Raw genomic sequence first — 19,811 nt, 5'->3', positions numbered from 1 at the left:
AAGGGGACGGCAGAGGATGAGATGGTTAGACAGCATCACCGATGCAATGAATATGGACTTGAGCACGCTCCGGGAGAGAGCGCAGGGCAGGGAGGCCTGGCGTGCTGCGGTCCATGGGGTCACGAAGAGTCGGACACGACTGAACGACTGAACAACAACAATAACCCTTATCGCCTTTCGCCGCCTTCGCTCTATTCCACAGACAGTTTTAATTTTTTAAAATATTCTAACTCTACGTCCCCTTGCTGAGGCTCATGGGTACCCAATCACAAACTTCACTCCGGGCGGGCTCTTCCTCTTCACCGGAAGTGGCTCCGGAAGTTCCGGAGGCGGGCTCGTGGGGGGGGGGTGTCAGAAGCAGGCCTGGGCTGGGCGCAGGTAGGTGCTGCGGGGTGGGGTCGGCCGCTGGCACCAAAACAAAGGGAAGGGGGCGGTGGGGGCGAGAGTGCTGGCCGCTGGCGGCTGGCGGCTGTTGCGTGTCCTTTTGAGACCAGCACCGACCTTGCTGCCCTTTGTTGATAAGGCAGACGGGTGGCTGGGTGGGTTGAATCTGAATTCGAATTCAGGCGTTTTCATGGAAGGGCACTTGCATTGCTTCGGGTGGGAGAGTAGAATCCGAATCTGAATTGGAATTCAGGCGTTTTCATGGAAGGGCACTTGCATTGCTTCGGGTGGGAGAGTAGAATCCGAATCTGAATTGGAATTCAGGCGTTTTCATGGAAGGGCACTTACATTGCTTCGGGTGGGAGAGTAGAATCCGAATCTGAATTCGAATTCAGGCGTTTTCATGGAAGGGCACTTACATTGCTTCGGGTGTGCTCTCCTCCTCCCCCCCCCCCCACCGTGTGATGTTCTCGTCGCGCAAAGACCTCCATGGGTTCTTCTCGGCTGTATATTCAATCTAAGAGGGAGAAAAATAGGGGAGGAAAGCAAGCAAGCGAGCGAGCAGGGGCTTTGGCGACAGCTTTTTCACACGTGAGGCCAGAATCCATCTCTGGTCCAGCGCAGCCTTCTTGAAGCCCCCTGTGCGAAGAGCCAAATATATGCACGTGCCGCGCCCGCGTTTTGAGGCTGTGATCCTAAACACGCTTACTCAGGAGTGAGCTTCGCGGAAGTCGGTGGGACTTTACTTCTGGGTAAACTCGCATAGGGCCTCGCAGGAAGCAGCGTTCAGACGTGGCGCGAAAAGGACAGAAAAGGCTCAGGCAGGCAATGCTTTGCATAGTATTCCCCGGGGCCGGGGGGAAGCGGGGCGGAAATGGCGCTTTTCCTCTTTTCGCTGTGCGAGATTAAGATTCGCATTAAGCCGGGGCGCGTTTGGTTAGGAATAACTAAGCCCCACTGGAACTCGGTTGGGATTTATTTTGGAGGAACGATGCTTCAAAATGGGGCTGTGATATTAAGAAACGATGGCTTGTAAAATAGGGGTTATTTCTCTTCCGTTGATTCTTTGTATTCTTGCTGGCGTGTCTGTGTTTTGGTTTGCTGTGTTTGTTATTTGGCTTGATGGTTTTAATTGTTTTGTTCTTAGGTGTTTTGGATTCATTTCGAAAGCTAAAAGCAAGATAGACAGTTTTATTAAAGCTTGTGCAGAATAAAAGGCAACCATTTTAAAAGCAATACAGCTATAGATGCAAGAAATGTAAACATAGGTGATGGCTGTGATCTGATGCACACCTATGTGGGAATAATGCCCATTGGATGCAATAGGATTTACTCCTGAATAAGCCTATTTGTGTATTTTTTTTTCTAAAAAAGGCATTAAAACTGGCTGCACTTAAGGCAGGCTTTTAAATAAGTCCACAGTGTTACTATTTAATTATGTTATATAATTACACTTCTATCCCACCTCGTTTCTTCCTGCAAGGAACCCAAGGCACTTTACATGAGCCTCCTTTTTCTCTGTTTTATCCTCACAACAACTGTGAGGTAGGTTAGGCTGAGAGTCAGTGACTGGCCTGAAGTCACCCGGTGAGCGTCATAGCCAAATAGTGTTATGAATTTGGCCTTCGCTAAGTGCTTTCAATCTATAGTTCCAATATTTAGGAAGCTATTGGCTCCCAGGTAACTACCCATAGCTGATCAATACACTTCAAACAAAGTATACACTAAAAATTGTTTTAGGTGGATTCAATTTTGGTTTTGTACTAACACCAATTAGTAAAGGAAAATCTTCTTGATCCATTTTTCATTTTTATTAGAAATATACTTGATCATCACACTGGAATATATTGCGCATATAAGAACCCTTTTTGTTAAACAGAGCATTGCTAAAGATCCTTAGATCTTAGGGTGCAGTCCTATGGCCGCTAGACAATGGCTATATGGCCATAGGATTTTTTGTTTTCTGGGAACTGAGGTTGGTTCCCAGAAAACCCTCCTCCCTGCTGCCTTGTAGGCGGTGCGTTTCATCCTCGGCTCCACGCCTGTAAGAGCAGCACAGAGCAGGGGAAAAGGGGGCATTCCTGGGGGCAGGGAGGAGAGGGGACAGCGGATGTGACACTGTGATGCTTTCTATGCACCGTCTGACCACTCCCCCTGCCCCCGCTGCTCCCAGACACCCTAGCTAGACAGCTGAAATCAGCTATCTAGCCACAAATGCAGGGTGGCTGGAGTGGGGAGGAGAAGATCACCTCTGCACTCTGCCCGCCCTGCATTGGATAGTTGGTCACCTCCAACTATCCCCATAGGATTGTGCCCCTAATGGTTTAAAAAGGAGAGATCTCATTTTAAGTACAAACTCTATTCACTACTGAATAGGCTATTCAGTAGACAGGTACACAGGACTGGTGAGCTTCTAATAAAAGCTCTCGCATTCTAAAATCAGCACATAGTTATACTTTTTGTGTAGAAATTACTTCATAGCCAATATTATCTACTGTCCCCTAAATTAGGGCTCACAATTATCTGATTGTTAAACACTCCTAAAAAATGAGAATGTACAAAAAAGCACCTTTCAGACTATATAAGATTAATTTTGAATTATACCTTTGAGAAGATAATTCCTTACTCAAAATTTGCCAATTAAACTGAAGTCTTTAAAGTTTTCTAGACATCTGTATATCACACTTTTTGATGTGTATATTTTACACAATATATTTTGCTCATCAGTTAATAAGTGAGAACTTTAAGTACTCTTTTGTTCTGGAATAATACAGCCTCTTAGCTGTTCATTACTCAAATAACTTTTTGGCCCAAGTGATAGGGTTTTAACTCAAAATTTTCTCTTTGGATACCATCCAGGTCAACTTGACCAGTATTTTTTATGCCACTTACCCAGAATTCATTGTGAGCCTGTATTTTCTCTTTAATACAATTACCACTTTTTACTTTTTCAAATTCTGAATTATTTACCATTAACTATTTGGCATTTGCATTTCATTATAAGACATCTTATATTGTTTTAAGAGAGGTGGATTAGCAATTTTCAATTGCCTTTCTAGCAGGTCCGCTAAAGCAAATCAGCTATTTCCTAAAATCCAGGACAGTGGGAACAAGAAACCAGGTCTCCCCAGTCCTAGTTCAGCACTAACCACTGCACCACACTGGCTGCAGAAAAAATTACTAGCCTCCTGAGAGCTGGTGGAGATCGGGCAGAGAGCTCCGTCTCTTGTGTAGCAGCCTGTGGCATTTCTATGCTCAGCTTAGGAGGAATGGAGTGCTCTATCCCTCCACTGACATGCTGCTTACGCTCTGACATGCAATTTGTAACGTGGATCCCTACAGATGTCTTGGACTACAACTCCCATCATCCCTTGACAATGCTAGTGAAGGCTGATGGGTATGGCAAGCCAAAACATCTGGAGGCCACCAGGTTGGGAAAAGTTCTCATATGCCCTGCAGTGTTTATGGTAGTCAGCTATGGGTACCAGACTAGTGCTTAAATACAAGCCTTACTTAAGGGATTCAACCCTCTGGAGGGCAAAATGAGCGGGGGGGGAGCCATTTAAGGTAGATTCTCACAGGCTTGCCCCTCCTTGCACCCCATTCCCCAAATGTTAGCTGGATCCGTTGACCCGTATCTTGGCCCTAGTTCTCCTTGAACTTGACGATTTCTTACTAAAGGCAAGGGTGCTCACACCACTGAATGCTCCTCTATCCTCAAACGATGATAATAAATTCCTTTGCACATAGAAAAGTGGCATCTCAGAAAGAAAAGCTGAGCTAGAGCCTTCTCTCTGATGTGCTAACTTTGTACACAGAGGGATTTTTTTTTTTTTTAATGAAAGGGTGTTTCAGTCCCCACTTGAACCCAGATACAGATTATTGCTACCTCTCTGAGAACGAAGTCTCAGTTTTCCTGAAAGACTGGACAGAAGAGACAAGGGGGAAAGGAAGTGGTGAGGAGCTATGGGCTAGGGGTAAAAAGCTTTATACTTTCTTGACTTTAATATATAGGCAGCTGCCTATACCAAGTCAGATGCTGCTCACTTAGGTCAATATTGTCTACTCTGGCAGCAGTTCTTCAGGGTCTTAGACAGCGGCCTTTTCCATCACTTGTTATCTGATCCTTTTCAACTGGAAATGCCAGCAGCTGAACCCAGGACCTTCTCCATACAAGCATGTGCCCTGAGCTATGGATTGTTCTCCACCCCGAGAGCTTCAGCTATGGGGCAGTATAGAAACAATAATAATAATAATAATAAATACCTCTCCTAGTTCTGCCCCACCAGAGAGGCATTCTCTTTCCACATGTGTGTAAAGCTCTGCAATCAATTTTCCTTTTTCAAATGACTCAAATTGGGCAGTGTCTACATGACAGGCCTCGCCATGTTTTGGAAGAACTACACAGGCCTCGCTCTCTCCTGGCCCTGACCCTACTCATGTTGCTGTGACTTAACAGGTGATCTCTAACCAAGCATGGCCTGAATATGAATGTCTGTACTTCATGATTTCCATCTTCTGTGTTTCCCCCCACCCCACCCCACCCCACCCCTGTAGAGTTTTCTCGAAGGAAAGAAAACGCAGCACCTGTGGGGGGCCCAAATAGCCTAGCATAGGGTTGGAAAACAGCCTTGCCGTGAAGAATGGCCACCAAAGTGCAAGAGCAGAGCCTGGATGCCTCCTGCAGCGACCCCGTGGAGGAGGGAGATCCAGGTAGCAGCATTGTGGCTGAGCATCAGGACTTGGATGGAGGTGAGCCTGAGGCAGCTGGCAAATGTTCACGAGCAGGACCCGAACATTCAGAGATGCCAGCGCAGTCCGCGGATCAGTGTGAAGTGGCGAATTTGCAGGGCAAACAAGAAGAGGAGCCAAAGACTGAGACCTCCTTGGTGCCTCCTCCAGCAGAGGTCACTGTACCAGTTCCTGGGCCACCTTTAGGAGAAGGGAAAGGGGCCAAGCGGATGATGGAGGATGATGCGGATGCTGATGTCTTCAAAGAAATGCCTGATGTCTGCCAGGAGGCCAGAGAGCCGGGAAGAGCTATGCTCCTGCCAGATCTCTTTGGGGAGGCTCAGCATGCCCATAGCAGCCTGGACGCCAGCCGGGCTGGCGGCTGTGCCAAGGTAGAGCAAGCCATCCCCTGCCTGTCCAACATGGGCTCTGAAAATCAGCGTAAACGCTTCCGGGGCTTTGCGTACAAAGAGACTGAAGGGCCCCAAGTAGCTTATGAGCGACTCCAGGAACTCTTGTTCCAGTGGCTGAAGCCAGAGGCCCGCAGCAAGGAGGAGATTGTTGAGCAGCTGGTCCTCGAGCAGTTCCTGAACCTCCTCCCTGAGGATGTCCAGCGCTGGGTTCGGGAGCGGCACCCCGAAAATGGGGATGAAGCTGTAGCCCTGGCAGAAGACTACCAGTTTCTGCATCCCGAGCCTGGAAGACGGCCCTTCCCAGAGAGGGCGAGGCAACGTGCTTCGGCCAGGAGTTGGCTCCGCTGAAGTCTCCGTAGCAGACAGGCAGGACTGGTTATCAGTAAGTAGCAGGGAACGGAGGGCTGCAGAGCTGTTGTACTGCTAAATAAAATATGCTTTGGGGAAAGAGGCATCAGCAGTACTATTGGAATGCCCCACCACTGTGAGATTTATACCATGTCTGCAGTAGTTTGGCACTAAGGGTGATTTCAGGCAGCAACCTTGCCCCTTGTATGTGCTGAATTCTCTCCCACATCGCAGGATGGTAAAGAGGACCAAGCTATTCCAGGGTGTAAGATAGGGAACATGTGGCTGTCCGGGTGGTATTGGACTGATGGGAGTTGCAGTCCAATAACTTCTGGAGAGCTATACGTCCCCCATCCCTGGTGTAAAAGCTCACCCTAAGATAGTTCGGTTGACCTTGGGAGTTCTGTTTTCACTGTTCCTGCAACCTAAAGGTACAGTGCTAATTTCATGAATCTCTGAGAATTAATAGTTCAAATGACCATGCCGCTGAGGTTCACAGACACTTTGACCTACTTTGTGGTAAGTAGAATAGAGGTGCCCAGGGGCTGTCGGCAGCCCATGGTGTGCTTTCAGGTAGCCCTGTATCCCACAGCAGAAGTAATAAAGGAAAAAATGGGAAAGCCAGAAATGTCAAAGAGGCAACCTATTTTTCAGCTTAATTAAACAAACACAGCTACAGATGTGGCCATTACTTTTTAACTGGGAATCTTTTCAAGTGTCGTATGTGGTTGTTGCATGGTAATAAAATGTGGCAATCTGCAAGAAACAAGCAAACCAAGATAGTGGTCCTCAGAGTGCTGAAGCTTAAGAGCCATTGAGTTAGAATATCTTAGCTTTCCTTCTGGCAAATTACATCCTTATGCTTTAAAGTTGACATTAAAACGAAGGTACTGCTTTGTGTTGAAGGCTGGAGGGTAGGGATAGGCTGGGCAGCTGACATACAGTTCTGTTTAGGAGCTACCACCAGAGTGTATTGTTGGGTAGCATTTATGTATGTATTACATTTCTGATCCCTCCAATAACTAATGTTCTCTGGGCAGATACACATTTTAGAAGGAAGAAATGAAATTATCTGATTGTGGTATAGTGGCTAGAGTAGAGATAGGCAACCTCATGCCCTCCAGATGTGTTTGGACTACAATTCCCATAAGCCCCAGCCAATGGTCAGGGTTTATGGGCATTGTCATCCAAAACATCTGGAGGGTGTCAGGCTGCCTAGCCCGTGTTAGAGTATTGGACTATGGGGAGACACAGGCTTAGTTCCCCATTCAGCCATGAAGCTCACTGGGTTACTTTAGGCCAGTCACAACCTTTTGTCCTAACCTGCTTCATAGGATGGTTGTGAGGATATAATGGGGGGGGGGGGCAACTCCCCCTTATGTTGTCCTGACCTTCTTGGAGAAAGGGCAATACGTATAATAATTTGGGTCAAGCAGGACAAAAAGGCATTGTAAAATGCTTTGTATTTGGGGTGGGGGCTGGGGGATTGCTTTCAGACTAGTGGATAGGGTTGTCCCTATCATTAAATAGGGTGAGGCTGTCTTTCTCAGTTGGCGGATTCTGGAGTACATTAAAGGGTGGCACATTGTCGCTGCTTCTGTTGCTGCATTTTTATCTCCATTTCACACACAGTTTGGATTTTCTGCTGCAGTCTTCTAAATCAGCTTTGGCCATGCTGGCGGGCAGTGCTGGGAGTGGCAATTCAACACATCTGAAGGGGCACCAGGTTGGGAAAGGCTGCTGTAAATGTCATTGGCTATCTCTAGAAGTGGGACATTTCTGGAACTCCCATGTGAGACCATGAACATCAGGTGTCTTTGTTCTTTCTGTTTCTGATGAGTCCTTGATTTTCCTTGCAGACTGAGAGAATCAAAGACCTAGTTAACTACCAAGCTGAAGAGAACCAAACGGGCAAGAAGAATCTGGGAGCCAGAAACTACAATACACGCTTATTGAGCATGCAAAGACCTTGATACAGCCTTTCCTTGCAGGAAGGCCATTACCTGGAGAGAAGCCTATACATCACCGTGTGTGTGTGTGTGTACGTACATTTGTGTATGTATGGAGGAGTGTTGTGTGGAGAAGAACTGACCAAACAATGCTTGGTCCTCCCTGCATCCTACAGAATATCTCCTGCAGCAGCAGCACAGGAATAGGCTGGAGCAAGGACAAAACGAATTCTGAAGGGAGCTTGATTTGTTTGTAAAATTGGGATGGGGTTGCGAACACTGCAGAATGTATGTGTGCATGAGCATTCTGATTGGAAGTGGAAGGGAAGGGCCTTGTGATGAAGGAAACCAGTGATACATGCCAGTCTTTTCAGGTTGATGCGAGGCATCCGAGCCAGCTTTCTATAGTGCCCTGCAGTGGATTATGTTTCTCTGTTCCTTCCCATGCATATGCTGTGTCCATTCACCTTGTCCTGCCCATCAGCTTGCTTATGATCGCCAAGATAATGTAATGTTCTGAGTTTTCTGCCTTTCCTTCTATTCAGAGGGATGGCTTTTAGTTTACAGAGGATGAGTCTGACCCCCCCCCCTTCCCTTTCTGGGAAAATTGGTGCATGTTATGGGGTGGGGGGAACCCTGAAAAGTCACTTGGTTGCCACTCCAAAACACTTCTGATGGAGAGTAACTCTGAACGGTGACCGTCAGGGAGTTCTGTGCTTCTGCCATAGGCCCACCCCTCAGCTACGTCCCATCAGGTCTACCAATCGAGGACAGCTTTGTATGCTGACAAATACTTCCACATTATGCAAGCCCGACACGATTGCATATCTCATGGCATGCCATTGAGCTTTCACGTGCATCTGTGGAAAGTCCCCGTGCTGTTGCTGCACATTCCATAGGAGATGCTGGTAAGGAGACTTGCCAGGCAATCAGGCAGACCCACTCAGGCAGCCAGTGTTTTGGCCTCCACACGGAGTCTTGCCATGCCGAAGCATTTTGAACAGCAGCCACACCATGCCCATAATGCAAGTTCTTACCGCCCCCCAAAAGTGGCCTTGCTTGTCGGAAGGTTGGCCACAATGACTGACACCCTAAACCACTGAATTCTCCTCGCTAGTTGCCGCTTCTCAGTATTGTCAATGTCTTGGAGGGGAGTTGTAGCCTGCCATTCTAATTTGTGAGCCAAAGCAATCATGATTTGGTGAGCCAACTGGATGTCAAGTAATCTTGGATGCTTGAGACTGGGCTTTGGTTTAGCAGCATAGTTGAGGAATGGGGTGGGAAGAAAAGAGAAGGGTCACAACTTCCCCCACCCACACACCCCAAGTCTATATTGGTGTATCAAACTCTCATTTGTGGAAACTAAGTTTTTGAAACTCTTCAGTGTCCTGATGTGATGTAACGTACACTCTTGCCTTGTACCAGATGGCTGGATTTTTAGCTTTGCTTTTATTTGTGTAAAACATTTGGTGTGTGTATAATTGTGGATGAGCACATGGAATAAAGGGTCTTTCTCCCACCATGGTCTGGAGTTACTGTGTCTTCTGAAGAGTTTCCATATCTTGGCTCTTCCCAACAGCCTCACCATATTCAGAGTAGAAGGTAATTTGGTAGCCCTTTATGTTCTAGCTAGGTAAGGATAACAAAGTTCAACATTTTAGGAGTCAATGGAGGTTAAATAGTGGCCTAATTAACATGCATGCACACACACTGCCAACCCCCCCTACTATCTGAGATTGTATCTGCAATCCTATGGAGAGTTACCTAGGAGCAAGCACCACATAACATATGGGGACTTGCCTCTTAAGTGAACATGCATAGGCATGTGCTGCATATGAGTTAAACCAGGTTTGTTGAAGGGATACATTCAATTTTGGAGAAGCTCTCAGGGGCTGCATTCCAGCAGTGGGTGGGATGAAGGCAAAAGGGGCGAGGACAACATAACAAAAATAGCATATTTTAGCTTAAACGCTCTTGCTGGCTGTAATTAAGCTTCAGAAGAGGCATTTCGGATAGGTGGGGGGAAACATACAAAAGCTGGGAAACACCAAATGATCGGTGGCTGGGGGAAAGAGCATCAGGGCAGGTGAAGGACTGAGGCCAACTGGACAACCCTGGGTGGGCAGGATTTGGCCCACAGGTCTGAGGTTCAGTGCCCCTGAGCTAAGCCCTTCATGACACAACTTTCTGAGGGAAAGGGCTGGCCCTTTGCTCTGGTGTATGGAAGATGACTGATCAGCCATTCTTCCTTTATCAAGCTACTATTCTTAAAGATCAGATCAAGCTCCACAGGGATTGACCCCGGTAGAGGGGAAAGGCCTTATTTTACATTCACTTGCAAGTACTATCAAGTGCACAGGATAAGAAAACAGGAGATAGATGCTTAAATTAAGAGATTTTAAAAATGCTAGAGTCTCTTGTTTTTATTCAGTTGTTAGCTTTCAGAGCTGGGGATTCACATAAACAATGTAATCAGAAGATTCAAGATTCTAGTACTTAGGGGGGGAATGGCCATCCTGAGATTCTTGTTATACGTTAGTAAGTCTATATAAATCTACACTCATTCACTTGGGAATAGGTCTCTCATTCAATTCAGTGAGACTTACTTTGAAGTAAACATGCATCCTATCAGAATTTAAGGTTGCAATAATACGGAGCTTTTCTGCACAAGGCTGTTAATCCCTGGTATCTACTTTTGGGGTTGTCGCAGAATTGAGATCCAAGCTCAACACGAAGAGCTTTTCCTTTCCTGCTTTATTGCTACATAACCTGTAGGTGGTGCTGTGCTGTAGCGGAATAAGGAAAATACATTTTCTTTTGCTTTCTGAAATTATTCTCCGTTTTCCATGTTCTCAAAACAAAACATGAAAGTGCTCTTTAAAAACAGAAGTGAAGCTGGAGGGTCACAGCATTGTCTAAAAACCCCATAAACAAGCATGAGTAAGGACTGATGAGCACACAATAAATGCCTCAAGTAGAAAGGTCATGGTGGTGTGCAGTACCAGTCTGTGCATGTGTACACTGGAGTCCTACTGAGTTCAGTTATTCTTACAGGCAGGAAAATCTTAGGCCTAGGTTTTGGGCCTAAGGCATGAAAAAGAGACATCAGCTAGTAGGTTCCTACCCCCCACACCTCCATTCATGTGACTCAATCGATTTCTTCTGGTAAGCCATTCTCGGAGGTACCGGAACCATCTGTACTTTGTTGAACAATACCATTGATCCAGTCAAGATAACCATGGACGTTGGTATAGACGCCGGGCTCCAGTAACTGAGCACAAGGGAAGCCCCCGAAAGATACAATCCCCTGGAGTTCTCCACCACAGATGAGGGGTCCACCAGAATCACCCTATTGAGAGAACAGAACACACTATGAAATACCTAGTTATGGACTGGATGATGGTAGTGACCTGGCTCAGACATAATGCTAACCCATGGTTTATTTAACCCATGGGTTGTTGAATTCTGGGTTGTGATGTGCGAACCCAGCCATACTAACAAATCATGGTTTGTCAACCACAAACAATCCAGAAAGAGAACCCATGCTTTGGTGTTGGTTGCGAACTCTGGTTGTTTAAACCATGGGCTGCCATTACATGTGAAGCAATAACTCTTGAGTTGTTTCTCCAGGCTATAGAGGGGACGGGCAAGGATGGTCCAAAACCCAGCCAGTCTCCATACCACTACTATGCCGCAAAGGCATCTGGGATGCAGGGAGGGAGCAGGCGGTGATAGAGGAAAACAACCCAGCATTTTGGGTCCCTTCCACCACATTAGGGTTTTTCAAAAGTATTTTTTTGCAAGCCTTGGGATTCCCACAAGACTGCTGATCCCTTGTCCAGACGGTGCTGTTTTGGCTACGTAAGAATCAGTACCTGGCTAATAAGTTTGCTATTAGTATATAAGGTTTTTTCTTCTGTGTTAGTCTGGTTTCTATTGTGGTGTGAAGGAAAGTTTGTATGTGCAGAAGTGTATAGTGTATATGTTTGTAGTCAGTGCAAGATGCAGTTGTATGTATTGCACTGGAAACTCATTACAATGCTTCACGAAGTGCGTTTATTTTTTTTAAAAATCATTTAGTAGATTCCCTTCTGCTTTTTCCAAAAAAGCCAGATTAATTACTCCACCAATTTTCTAGATCCTGTTCAGGTCTTTTTAACAGCTGTTGGTTCAGTCTCCATCTGCATACACCTTCTTGCCTTGTTTAATACTCATACGCATGTCTGCTTCTCTCTTTGGGACTGTGTCTTGTCACAGGAGAATTATGGTGCCACAGTAGGGTGTCCAGGTGTTCCGCTTTACAGAAGACAGTCCTCTCTTTGAAGAGCTATCAGAGCAGTCCTCTTTTTAAAGGTGTCCTCCGTTTGAACAATCCAAGTCCAGTTTAAAGATAAAGAAACATAAGAAGGGAGAGCAGCTGGGACCTCGAAGTTGCTTATCCACAGTTAGCACCCATTCTTTTACTATTTTATCTTTGTGTTCACCGCTCCAAAATCTATTTGAGATATGGAGTGATATACAAACAAATAAATAAGTAAGTAAGTAAGTAGCAGAATGAGCAGGTACACTGCTCACCTGTTCAGTCTCCACCATTATGGTGAGATGTATTTCTATTTAAATTATAATTACTATTTCTAAACTTGCATCTATACTATGCATGTGTACAGTATATATTATGATGCTGTAATATATACTACGCTTATTTAGCATGTACCATGCTATATTGTGCCTATGCTAATTTGCATACAAATCAGCATATGCAAATTGGTGTGATCTTTTGGCCTCTTTTTGGGGTGAGGCATTTTCTCTGTTTTGGTGATGCGTACAGCCAGGGCCAGAAATATTGGAACAAGGATAACTGTTTTGGCAGTTGGCCTCTGTACACCACCACATTGAGGTTGAAAGAAAACACACCCAGATGGGAGCGAAGTCAGGACTTTCAGCTGTAATTCAAGGGGGTGGACAAAAGTGGGGCACTAACCATTCAGGAAGGCCAGCCAGTGGCATACACACACCCCCATCGTTGGTGGCTCATAAGTAATGGAACAATCCAACATCATTTCAAACTTAAGGATCGCCTTTAATACCTGGATGAAAATCCTTTGCAGTCAAGGAAGGCCTGAAGTCTGGAACCCATGGACATGACCAAATGCTGAGTCTCCTCCCTCGAGATGTTTTGCCAGGCCTTTACTGCAGCTGCCTTCAGCTGCTGCTTGTTTGTGGGTCTTTCTGCCTTCAGTCTTGTCTTCAGCAAGTGAAAAGCATGTTCTATTGGGTTGAGATCAGGTGACTAACTTGGCCATTGAAGAACATCCCACTTCTTTGCCTTGAGAAACTCTTGGGTAGCTTTTGCTGTATGTTTTGGGTCATTATCCATCTGCAATATGAAGCAGCGTCCTATCAGTTTGGCAGCATTCGGCTGACTCTGAGCAGAAAGTATAGCCCTATACACTTCAGAATTCATCCTGCTGCTTTTATCAGCACTCAGGCCACCAATAAACACCAGTGACCCGGTTCCATTGGCAGCCATACATGCCCATGCCATAACACTGCCTCCACCATATTTGACAGATGATGTGGTGTGCTTTGGATCATGAGCTGTTTCTTTCCTTCTCCATACTTTTCTCTTCCCATCATTCTGGTACAAGGTAATCTTGGTTTCATCAGTCCAAAGAATCTTATTCCAGAACTAGGTAGGCTTTTTTAGGTGTTTGCTGGCAAAGGCTAATCTGGCCTGCCTGTTCTTGAGCATTACCAGTGGTTTGCACCTTGTTGTGAAGCCTCTGTATTTACCTTCATAAAGCCGTCTCTTGACTGCAGATGTTGATAATGACATGCCTACCTCTGCAAGAGTGTTCTTGACCTGGCTAGATGCTGTGAAAGGGTTCCTCTTCACCATGAGCAGAATTCTGCGGTCATCCACTTTAGTTGTCTTCCGTGGTCTTCCAGGCCTTTTGCTGTTGCTGAGCTTGCCAGTTAATTCCTTCTTTTTCAGGATGTTCCAAATTGTTGTGTTGGCCACTCCCAACATTTTTGCTATCTCTCTGATGGGTTTATGTTGTTTCCTCAGCCTAATGATGGCCTCCTTCACTCGCATGGACACCTCTTTGGACCTCATGTTGGGGGTTCCAGTGAACAGCTACCAAATGCAAATGTAACACTCAGAACCACCTCCAGGCCTTTCATCTGCTTGATGGGTCATGGGATACCCAGGAAACAGGCCACACCTGGCCATGCAGCTGCTTGTCAGCCATTCATTCCATTACTTATGAGCCACCAACGATGGGTGTGTGTGTATGCCACTGGCTGGCCTTCCTGAATGCCTAGTGCCCCACTTTTGTCAAGCCCCTTGAATTACAGCTGAAAGTCCTGACTTCACTCCCATCTGGGTGTGTTTCCTTTCAACTTCAATGTGGTGGTGTACAGAGACCAACTGCCAAAACAGTTATCCTTGTTTCAATATTTCTGGCCCTGACATGAATTGGCTAGCCTGGGCCACTGTTGCTCAGCTGCAAGTTGGGCTTGATGAAAGAGTCACCAGCTAAACATCTTGGCCTCGGTTGCTTTCATGGCTCTGGGACCCAGCCTCCCTTCCTTCGGAATCCTGCCCACAGGGGAAAACTCCTTACCCGGCATGAATCTTTGCCTCCTTCCGGGACTCCTGCACATAACATCTTGTCAGTCATTACCCACCATGGGTAAGCATCCTGACACACGTTATTTGGGAGGATCATGATGGTTACGCAATGAGGAATTGCGGGATAAGTCACTGAAAACCAAAAATGAAAGGGCAAGATGGTGTAGTAAGATGCTTGCAAGGGATCGATTCTGCTGTGTATGGGAGTAGCTTTGTGAAGAGATCTGGTGGTGTGCAATGCCACTTCAGGATTTTTGGGAACTGCAAGCATGGCATGTTGAGTGGGCCAACTGAACCTAGAAGATGAAAGACGTGCAGACCAGAAACCCTCCTGTGCTGTCTCCTGTGTTTTCAGGTGCCCTGTGCAAAGAGCGCCATCCTGTAGAGCTGGCCGTGGTTACATGGGTGCCTCAGAATAGGTGTGGGCATCTGCACAGTCTTCCCAGAATTAACCTTTAAAAACAAGCAACAAACTGAATGGAACTGGCAGGCCCTTCTATGAAGAGAAAGGGACGGTGCACTGCTGATGGTGTTTGTGCCCAGAGACACAGACAGACACACATATACATATGGGGTGGGGGCAAACACCATCAAGGATACACAATTTAAACTCTGTCCTTCATCCACAAGGGATCCCAGGGCAGTGTACATAAGGACAACAAAGAAAGCAACAACAAAAATAGATTATGAAAGAAGAGGTGGTAAAACAAATCAAGCAGCAAACCAACAAACAAATGCATTTTTAAAAACAAAACATTTAAAGTTTGAAATGCCTGGGGGAAAAGGAATGTTTTGGTTTGGTGTAAAAAAAAAAAGAAAAAGCAGATCTTACACAATTTTAAGATCTTCCGTGTGTGTGTGTGTGTGTGTGTGTGAGAGAGAGAGAGAGAGAGAGAGAGAGTGAGCGAGCACCTGCTAACCTGCAGCTTGGCTCCTGTATATTGGGCCCAGTGTGAACATGCCTCCTTTGTGCCCATGATATTAGCTAGCTGGGGACTTCAGTGTGGTGCCGCAGAAATGTTTACATGGAGTCCTCTCCTGTCACCTGCCAGGCTCCCTGCCCCTCCTGAGTATTATTTCATTTCTTAAGATTTTTAAAAATGGAACAACAAGGTTGCTATGCTGCAAAGTGAATTGCTGTCCCCCCCAAACCATCTTTATTTGGGTTGAAAAGCATGGATTTGTTTTTGCAGTCTCCCAAAATTCAAAAAGTGCCCAGTAACCCAAAACCTTTGGGGACCCCTTGGGTGAGGCGAAGGGATTCAGAAAGTTCACCTCAGAAAGTTGAAGTTGAACTTGACGTTCAAATAGAAGTTGAACTTGAAGTTGAATTTGAAGTTCACCTCAGAAAGTTCTTTCCACATCTGTGGGGCAGGGATCATCCAACCAGCCATTTCTAGCACCACACAGTGAGGCCCTAAGCCTGGTCTGGATTCTGGCAAATGTCTCAATGTGCAGACAACCATGTGTGGCTGTGGTTCTTACCCTGAGGAGATGTGATTGTGCCCCAACCCATTACAGTGCAATCTGTTTCCACAGAGGCAGGGGTGGTGGGCAGGTCGAGGGGGAGAACGCGCTCGTTGTAGTCAACAGGGCTGTCCAATTTCATCAGCATGATGTCAGTTCTGTTGGAGCAGCTCCTTCTGTTAGTGGTGCTGGTGGTATCAGGGTAGCATATGGTGCTCACACTGACTCTGAACTGTTCATCCCCTCTTAGTACTTTTCGGTTGTGCACTCCAAAACCTACTCGGAGTTCGCCACTGCAACAAAAACAGCAAAGAGTTCGGAGGGGTCTCAACACCAGGCCCAGATGGGCATGTTGGCTACATAATTGCTTGGGATGCACATTTGTCCTGGCCTCTGGCCTGGAGGTGGTGCCATGGGACTCACTGCTGGGCATGGCTGTCAATCTCCCCTAAGGCAGGGGAGGGGAACCTCAGACTCGAGGGCCAAATCTGGCCTTCCAGAGGTCCCACTCTGGTGCTCAGGGATTCCCCAGAGGGCCACCTGCCCTTTCTTCTAACTACCAATTTGTTGGGGTTTTCGCAGCTTTTGCGCAGTTTCCACCCATTCCAAACGGTAGAAATGCCTCTCCTAAGGCTGAGTTACTGGAAGTAGAGCTTTAAGCTAGAACATGTTGGCATTTGGGGAATAGTTTTTGCTCCACTCCTTTAGCCTTTGGCCCATCCCCTTTGCATCTGGCTCCACCCACCACTGGAATGTGGGCCCCAAGAGCTTCTCTGAAATTGCATTCAGAGTTTCACCACTCCTATCAAAAAAAGATTCCAACTTAATTTTCACTGCTAAAGATGCAGTGTTTTTGGCAGTGATCTCATGAGCTCCTCTGTTTGGAAAAGTGCCCTCAGAATTCTAGATCCATGTAACTTGTTCGGGAAAGACCCTATCGGCAGGACCTTGCATTCCTGTTGTGAGCCTGCCCCAGATCCATACTTGGAAAAGTTGTATGGAAATGTAGTTCAATGTAACTTTTCCACATGAAAAAGCAAAGTGCTGTGGGGGTGGGGATCCTTTCAAAACACACACCATGATCACTAAAGGCAAGATTGATCGAACCTGAAACATTTCCCAAGATCTGAGATTCGTGTTCATATTTGCTGGCACTTTAACATCCCTCACCTTTCGAAGCAATGAGCAGCGCTGATCACCCAGTTGTGATTGAGCAATACTCCATTACAGTAGGGTCCTCCGGAGTGATAGAGTAGCACAAGCCAAGGATGCACATCCTGGGTGCATTCCTGCCCCCCAATGATCCGCTTATGGTATGCTGAGGCTGCAACACAGACCAAGAAAGCTCACTGTCCAACTGGGAGGGGCGCCTATGCTCTTCAGTAGAGTATTGGAATACCCCCAAAATCACTCCCCCAAGTAACTCAGTTATCTCTTTCACTCCCCAAGAAGTTGAGCTAAGAGATACTTCACATATGGGTTTCCTGCGTGATCCTTTGGTGTTGAAGAACACAGATAAATGTAATACCTGCCTTTAGTTATTAAGGGCACAATCCTACACATGGTTCAGCAGAAAACATCCTATAATTCCAGCATGCCCCAGCCAGCCATGTAGACTTTTTCTTGTCTAAACATGCAGTGCTCACATCTTAAGAGTCTGAATTCTTTTCATGACAAGTGGAACGCTGACACACACAGCCTTGCCAAACTTGGAAGTCATCAATATATGATCTTAACTAGAGCTGTGCAGGGACACCCGATCCAACTTGGAAGCCGCTTCATGGCTTTGGAGGTGGGCCCAATTCGGCTCGAGCTGATTCGGGGGGGCCCTGACCTGACTCTGCCCCAAAACCTGCTTCGGGTCTCCCCTGATGCCCCTGTGCAACCCCCCAGCTCCATACCTTGGAAGGGGCTCACAGTGACCTGAAGCAGCCTGCTTTGACTCGGGGTTCGGGCCTCTGGCTGAAGCGGTGCACAGCTCTAATCATAAACTCAGGAAACAAAATAGTTGTGTTGGCCCTAAGCAACCTTCTCAAATCCATATTATTGGAGGGAAGGAACCCTAAGAGAATGAAGTCCCAGCTTCTTGTAGTATAAAATCCCTTTTTTCCTGTTTAAGTTGAAATGCTACTCAATTTGGTATTCTCCAATTCATACACGCCCAAAAGATAGCTGTGTTGGCCTTACACAAAATCCAAAATCCGTGTTGGTGTAATATTTTTATGTTTGGTTTGTATTTTATGTTATCAGGCCAACCATAAGGCCACCAAAAATGGGCACACTTTTGAGATTGCCAGATCTGGAAGCGTATTCCAAACTGCAGGGGGTGGGGGGAGGAAAAAACCCTGAATTGACCTTGAGGTCCTGTTGTCTGCATGGGGGAGGAGGAGGTTTTGTGGCGGGGGGGAGGGATGTTCTTTTGCACATCTTTTGGTGATCTTTTTGTTGGCCTAATAAATATTACACTCATGGATGTAAAAGCTCAAATGTCCCACTTGTAATTCCTGTTGAAACCATGCAGCAAGGACAGTGGTGTTGTCAGGATGAAGAGACTTCCTTCAGGTGGCAGTATAAGGGAGGGGGGCGAGAGGGAGGAATGGTTGTCTGAATGGTGCAGCAAGCCTCTTGTAAGTTTTGGCCCTAGCGGGGTGGGGCTGGGGGTGCCATTTGGGCTTTGCTTCAGCAAGCAAAAAGCCCTGACTCCCACGTGAACATTTGAAATTTGTTTCAGCACTACTATTTACACATCTGCCTAACTTATGTCATGTGCACCAGCTTGTCCACACCCAAATGATATGCAAGGAAAGGAAAGTCTGAATGTAACAGTCAGATGCAAATCTCTCCGGAGAATAGCATGGGTCACTCACACATACATACACACACACATACCTGCTACACAGCTCTTACACATGCATTTGCAAGGGGAAGAAAAAATGATGCATACAGACTTTCTCCCCATCCTCCCAGGTTTGCGGTCACATCGCATCAAAATGCTGGTTCTTACCAAAAGACGGCAGCAGCAGCAGAAAGAAAGCCAACAATTTGGTGGGTTCCATAGCAGCAGATCTGCCTGGCGAAGTGTCCTTATGTACTCTTGAAGTTGGGAAGAAGTTCAACAATTAAGGCAATGTAGCGATTCAGGCGAAGTTCACCAACTGAGAACAAAATGTTTATCTCAACTCCTTTTTTATATCCACCCTGAAGGTCAAAGCATATGTGTTCAGAAGGTGCTGGATTCTCACCATTTCCTGATTGGCAGTGGCTACTTTTTCATTTGTGTGAGATTCAGGAACAAACAGGTTTTGTGACATTGGCACAAATAGGTGAAGAGGTCTTCAAGCAAAAATGTGGTGATTCTGTGGGCATTGTACCTTCAGGAGAGCTGGAGAGCTTATACCCAGCTGAAGGGAGGCAGCCTATAAAAGGAAGTAGCAATGGGGTTTGCTTAATTCGAGGCATAGCTGCTAGTTCTGCTAACTTTGTTGTTTATACTTTTAAATAAAGGGTTTTGTACTTTCCTCTGCCTCTCTTAGGGTGCAATCCTATGCATGTTTAGGTAGAAATAAAATCCTACAACTCCCAGCATTCCCCAGCCAGCCTGGGGAATGCCGGGAGTTGCAGGACTTTTATTCTGTCTAAAGATGCATAGGATTGCACTCCTACTGGATACAGCGTTTTGGTGATGAAGGATGGCTCTTCTGTCATTGAACCCGCTGTTTTCCCAATTGTTTTGTCAATAGGCAATGGTTCTTTTTGGATATTCAGAAGCAATGAACACACCAATGGGTGAAGGACAGAAGTTTATTTAGCGAAAATAGGCTAATAAAGCCAGAAAAAGCAAGACAATATATTCAAAGCATAAAGCCTACATCCTCTCAGCTA

The 19,811-nt window shown here is 46.2% G+C and overlaps 2 protein-coding genes across 3 annotated transcripts; one reads left to right on the top strand and one right to left on the bottom strand.

Moving 5' to 3' along the window:
• Positions 1 to 339: 339 nt before the first annotated feature.
• Positions 340 to 9,399, top strand: LOC146337883 (uncharacterized). Its single transcript, XM_084815392.1, has 3 exons — positions 340 to 378; positions 4,942 to 5,910; positions 7,736 to 9,399. The coding sequence occupies exon 2, from the start codon at positions 5,028 to 5,030 to the stop codon at positions 5,874 to 5,876; it is 849 nt and encodes a 282-aa protein (XP_084671518.1). The 5' UTR covers positions 340 to 378; positions 4,942 to 5,027; the 3' UTR covers positions 5,877 to 5,910; positions 7,736 to 9,399.
• Positions 9,239 to 19,092, bottom strand: LOC146337882 (gilatoxin-like). 2 transcript variants are annotated; one of them, XM_084815394.1, is made up of 6 exons: positions 18,934 to 19,092; positions 17,100 to 17,253; positions 15,948 to 16,222; positions 14,455 to 14,594; positions 10,950 to 11,174; positions 9,239 to 9,454 (listed from the first exon to the last, which is right to left on the bottom strand). In XM_084815394.1, exons 1-5 carry the CDS (start codon positions 18,983 to 18,985, stop codon positions 10,974 to 10,976), a joined length of 822 nt encoding a protein of 273 aa, XP_084671520.1. In that variant the 5' UTR covers positions 18,986 to 19,092; the 3' UTR covers positions 9,239 to 9,454; positions 10,950 to 10,973. The 2 variants fall into 2 exon arrangements, with proteins under 2 accessions (XP_084671520.1, XP_084671519.1); XM_084815393.1 differs by having other exon boundaries at positions 10,959 to 11,174.
• Positions 19,093 to 19,811: the final 719 nt, after the last annotated feature.

The sequence above is a fragment of the Heloderma suspectum genome, chromosome 10 (assembly GCF_057233095.1).
Source record: "Heloderma suspectum isolate Gila_16-S chromosome 10, 16-S_ref, whole genome shotgun sequence".
Taxonomy (NCBI): Eukaryota; Metazoa; Chordata; class Lepidosauria; order Squamata; family Helodermatidae; genus Heloderma; species Heloderma suspectum.
The sequence above is the reverse complement of the archived record's forward strand: the minus strand, read 5'-3'. Positions and strand labels throughout refer to the sequence as shown.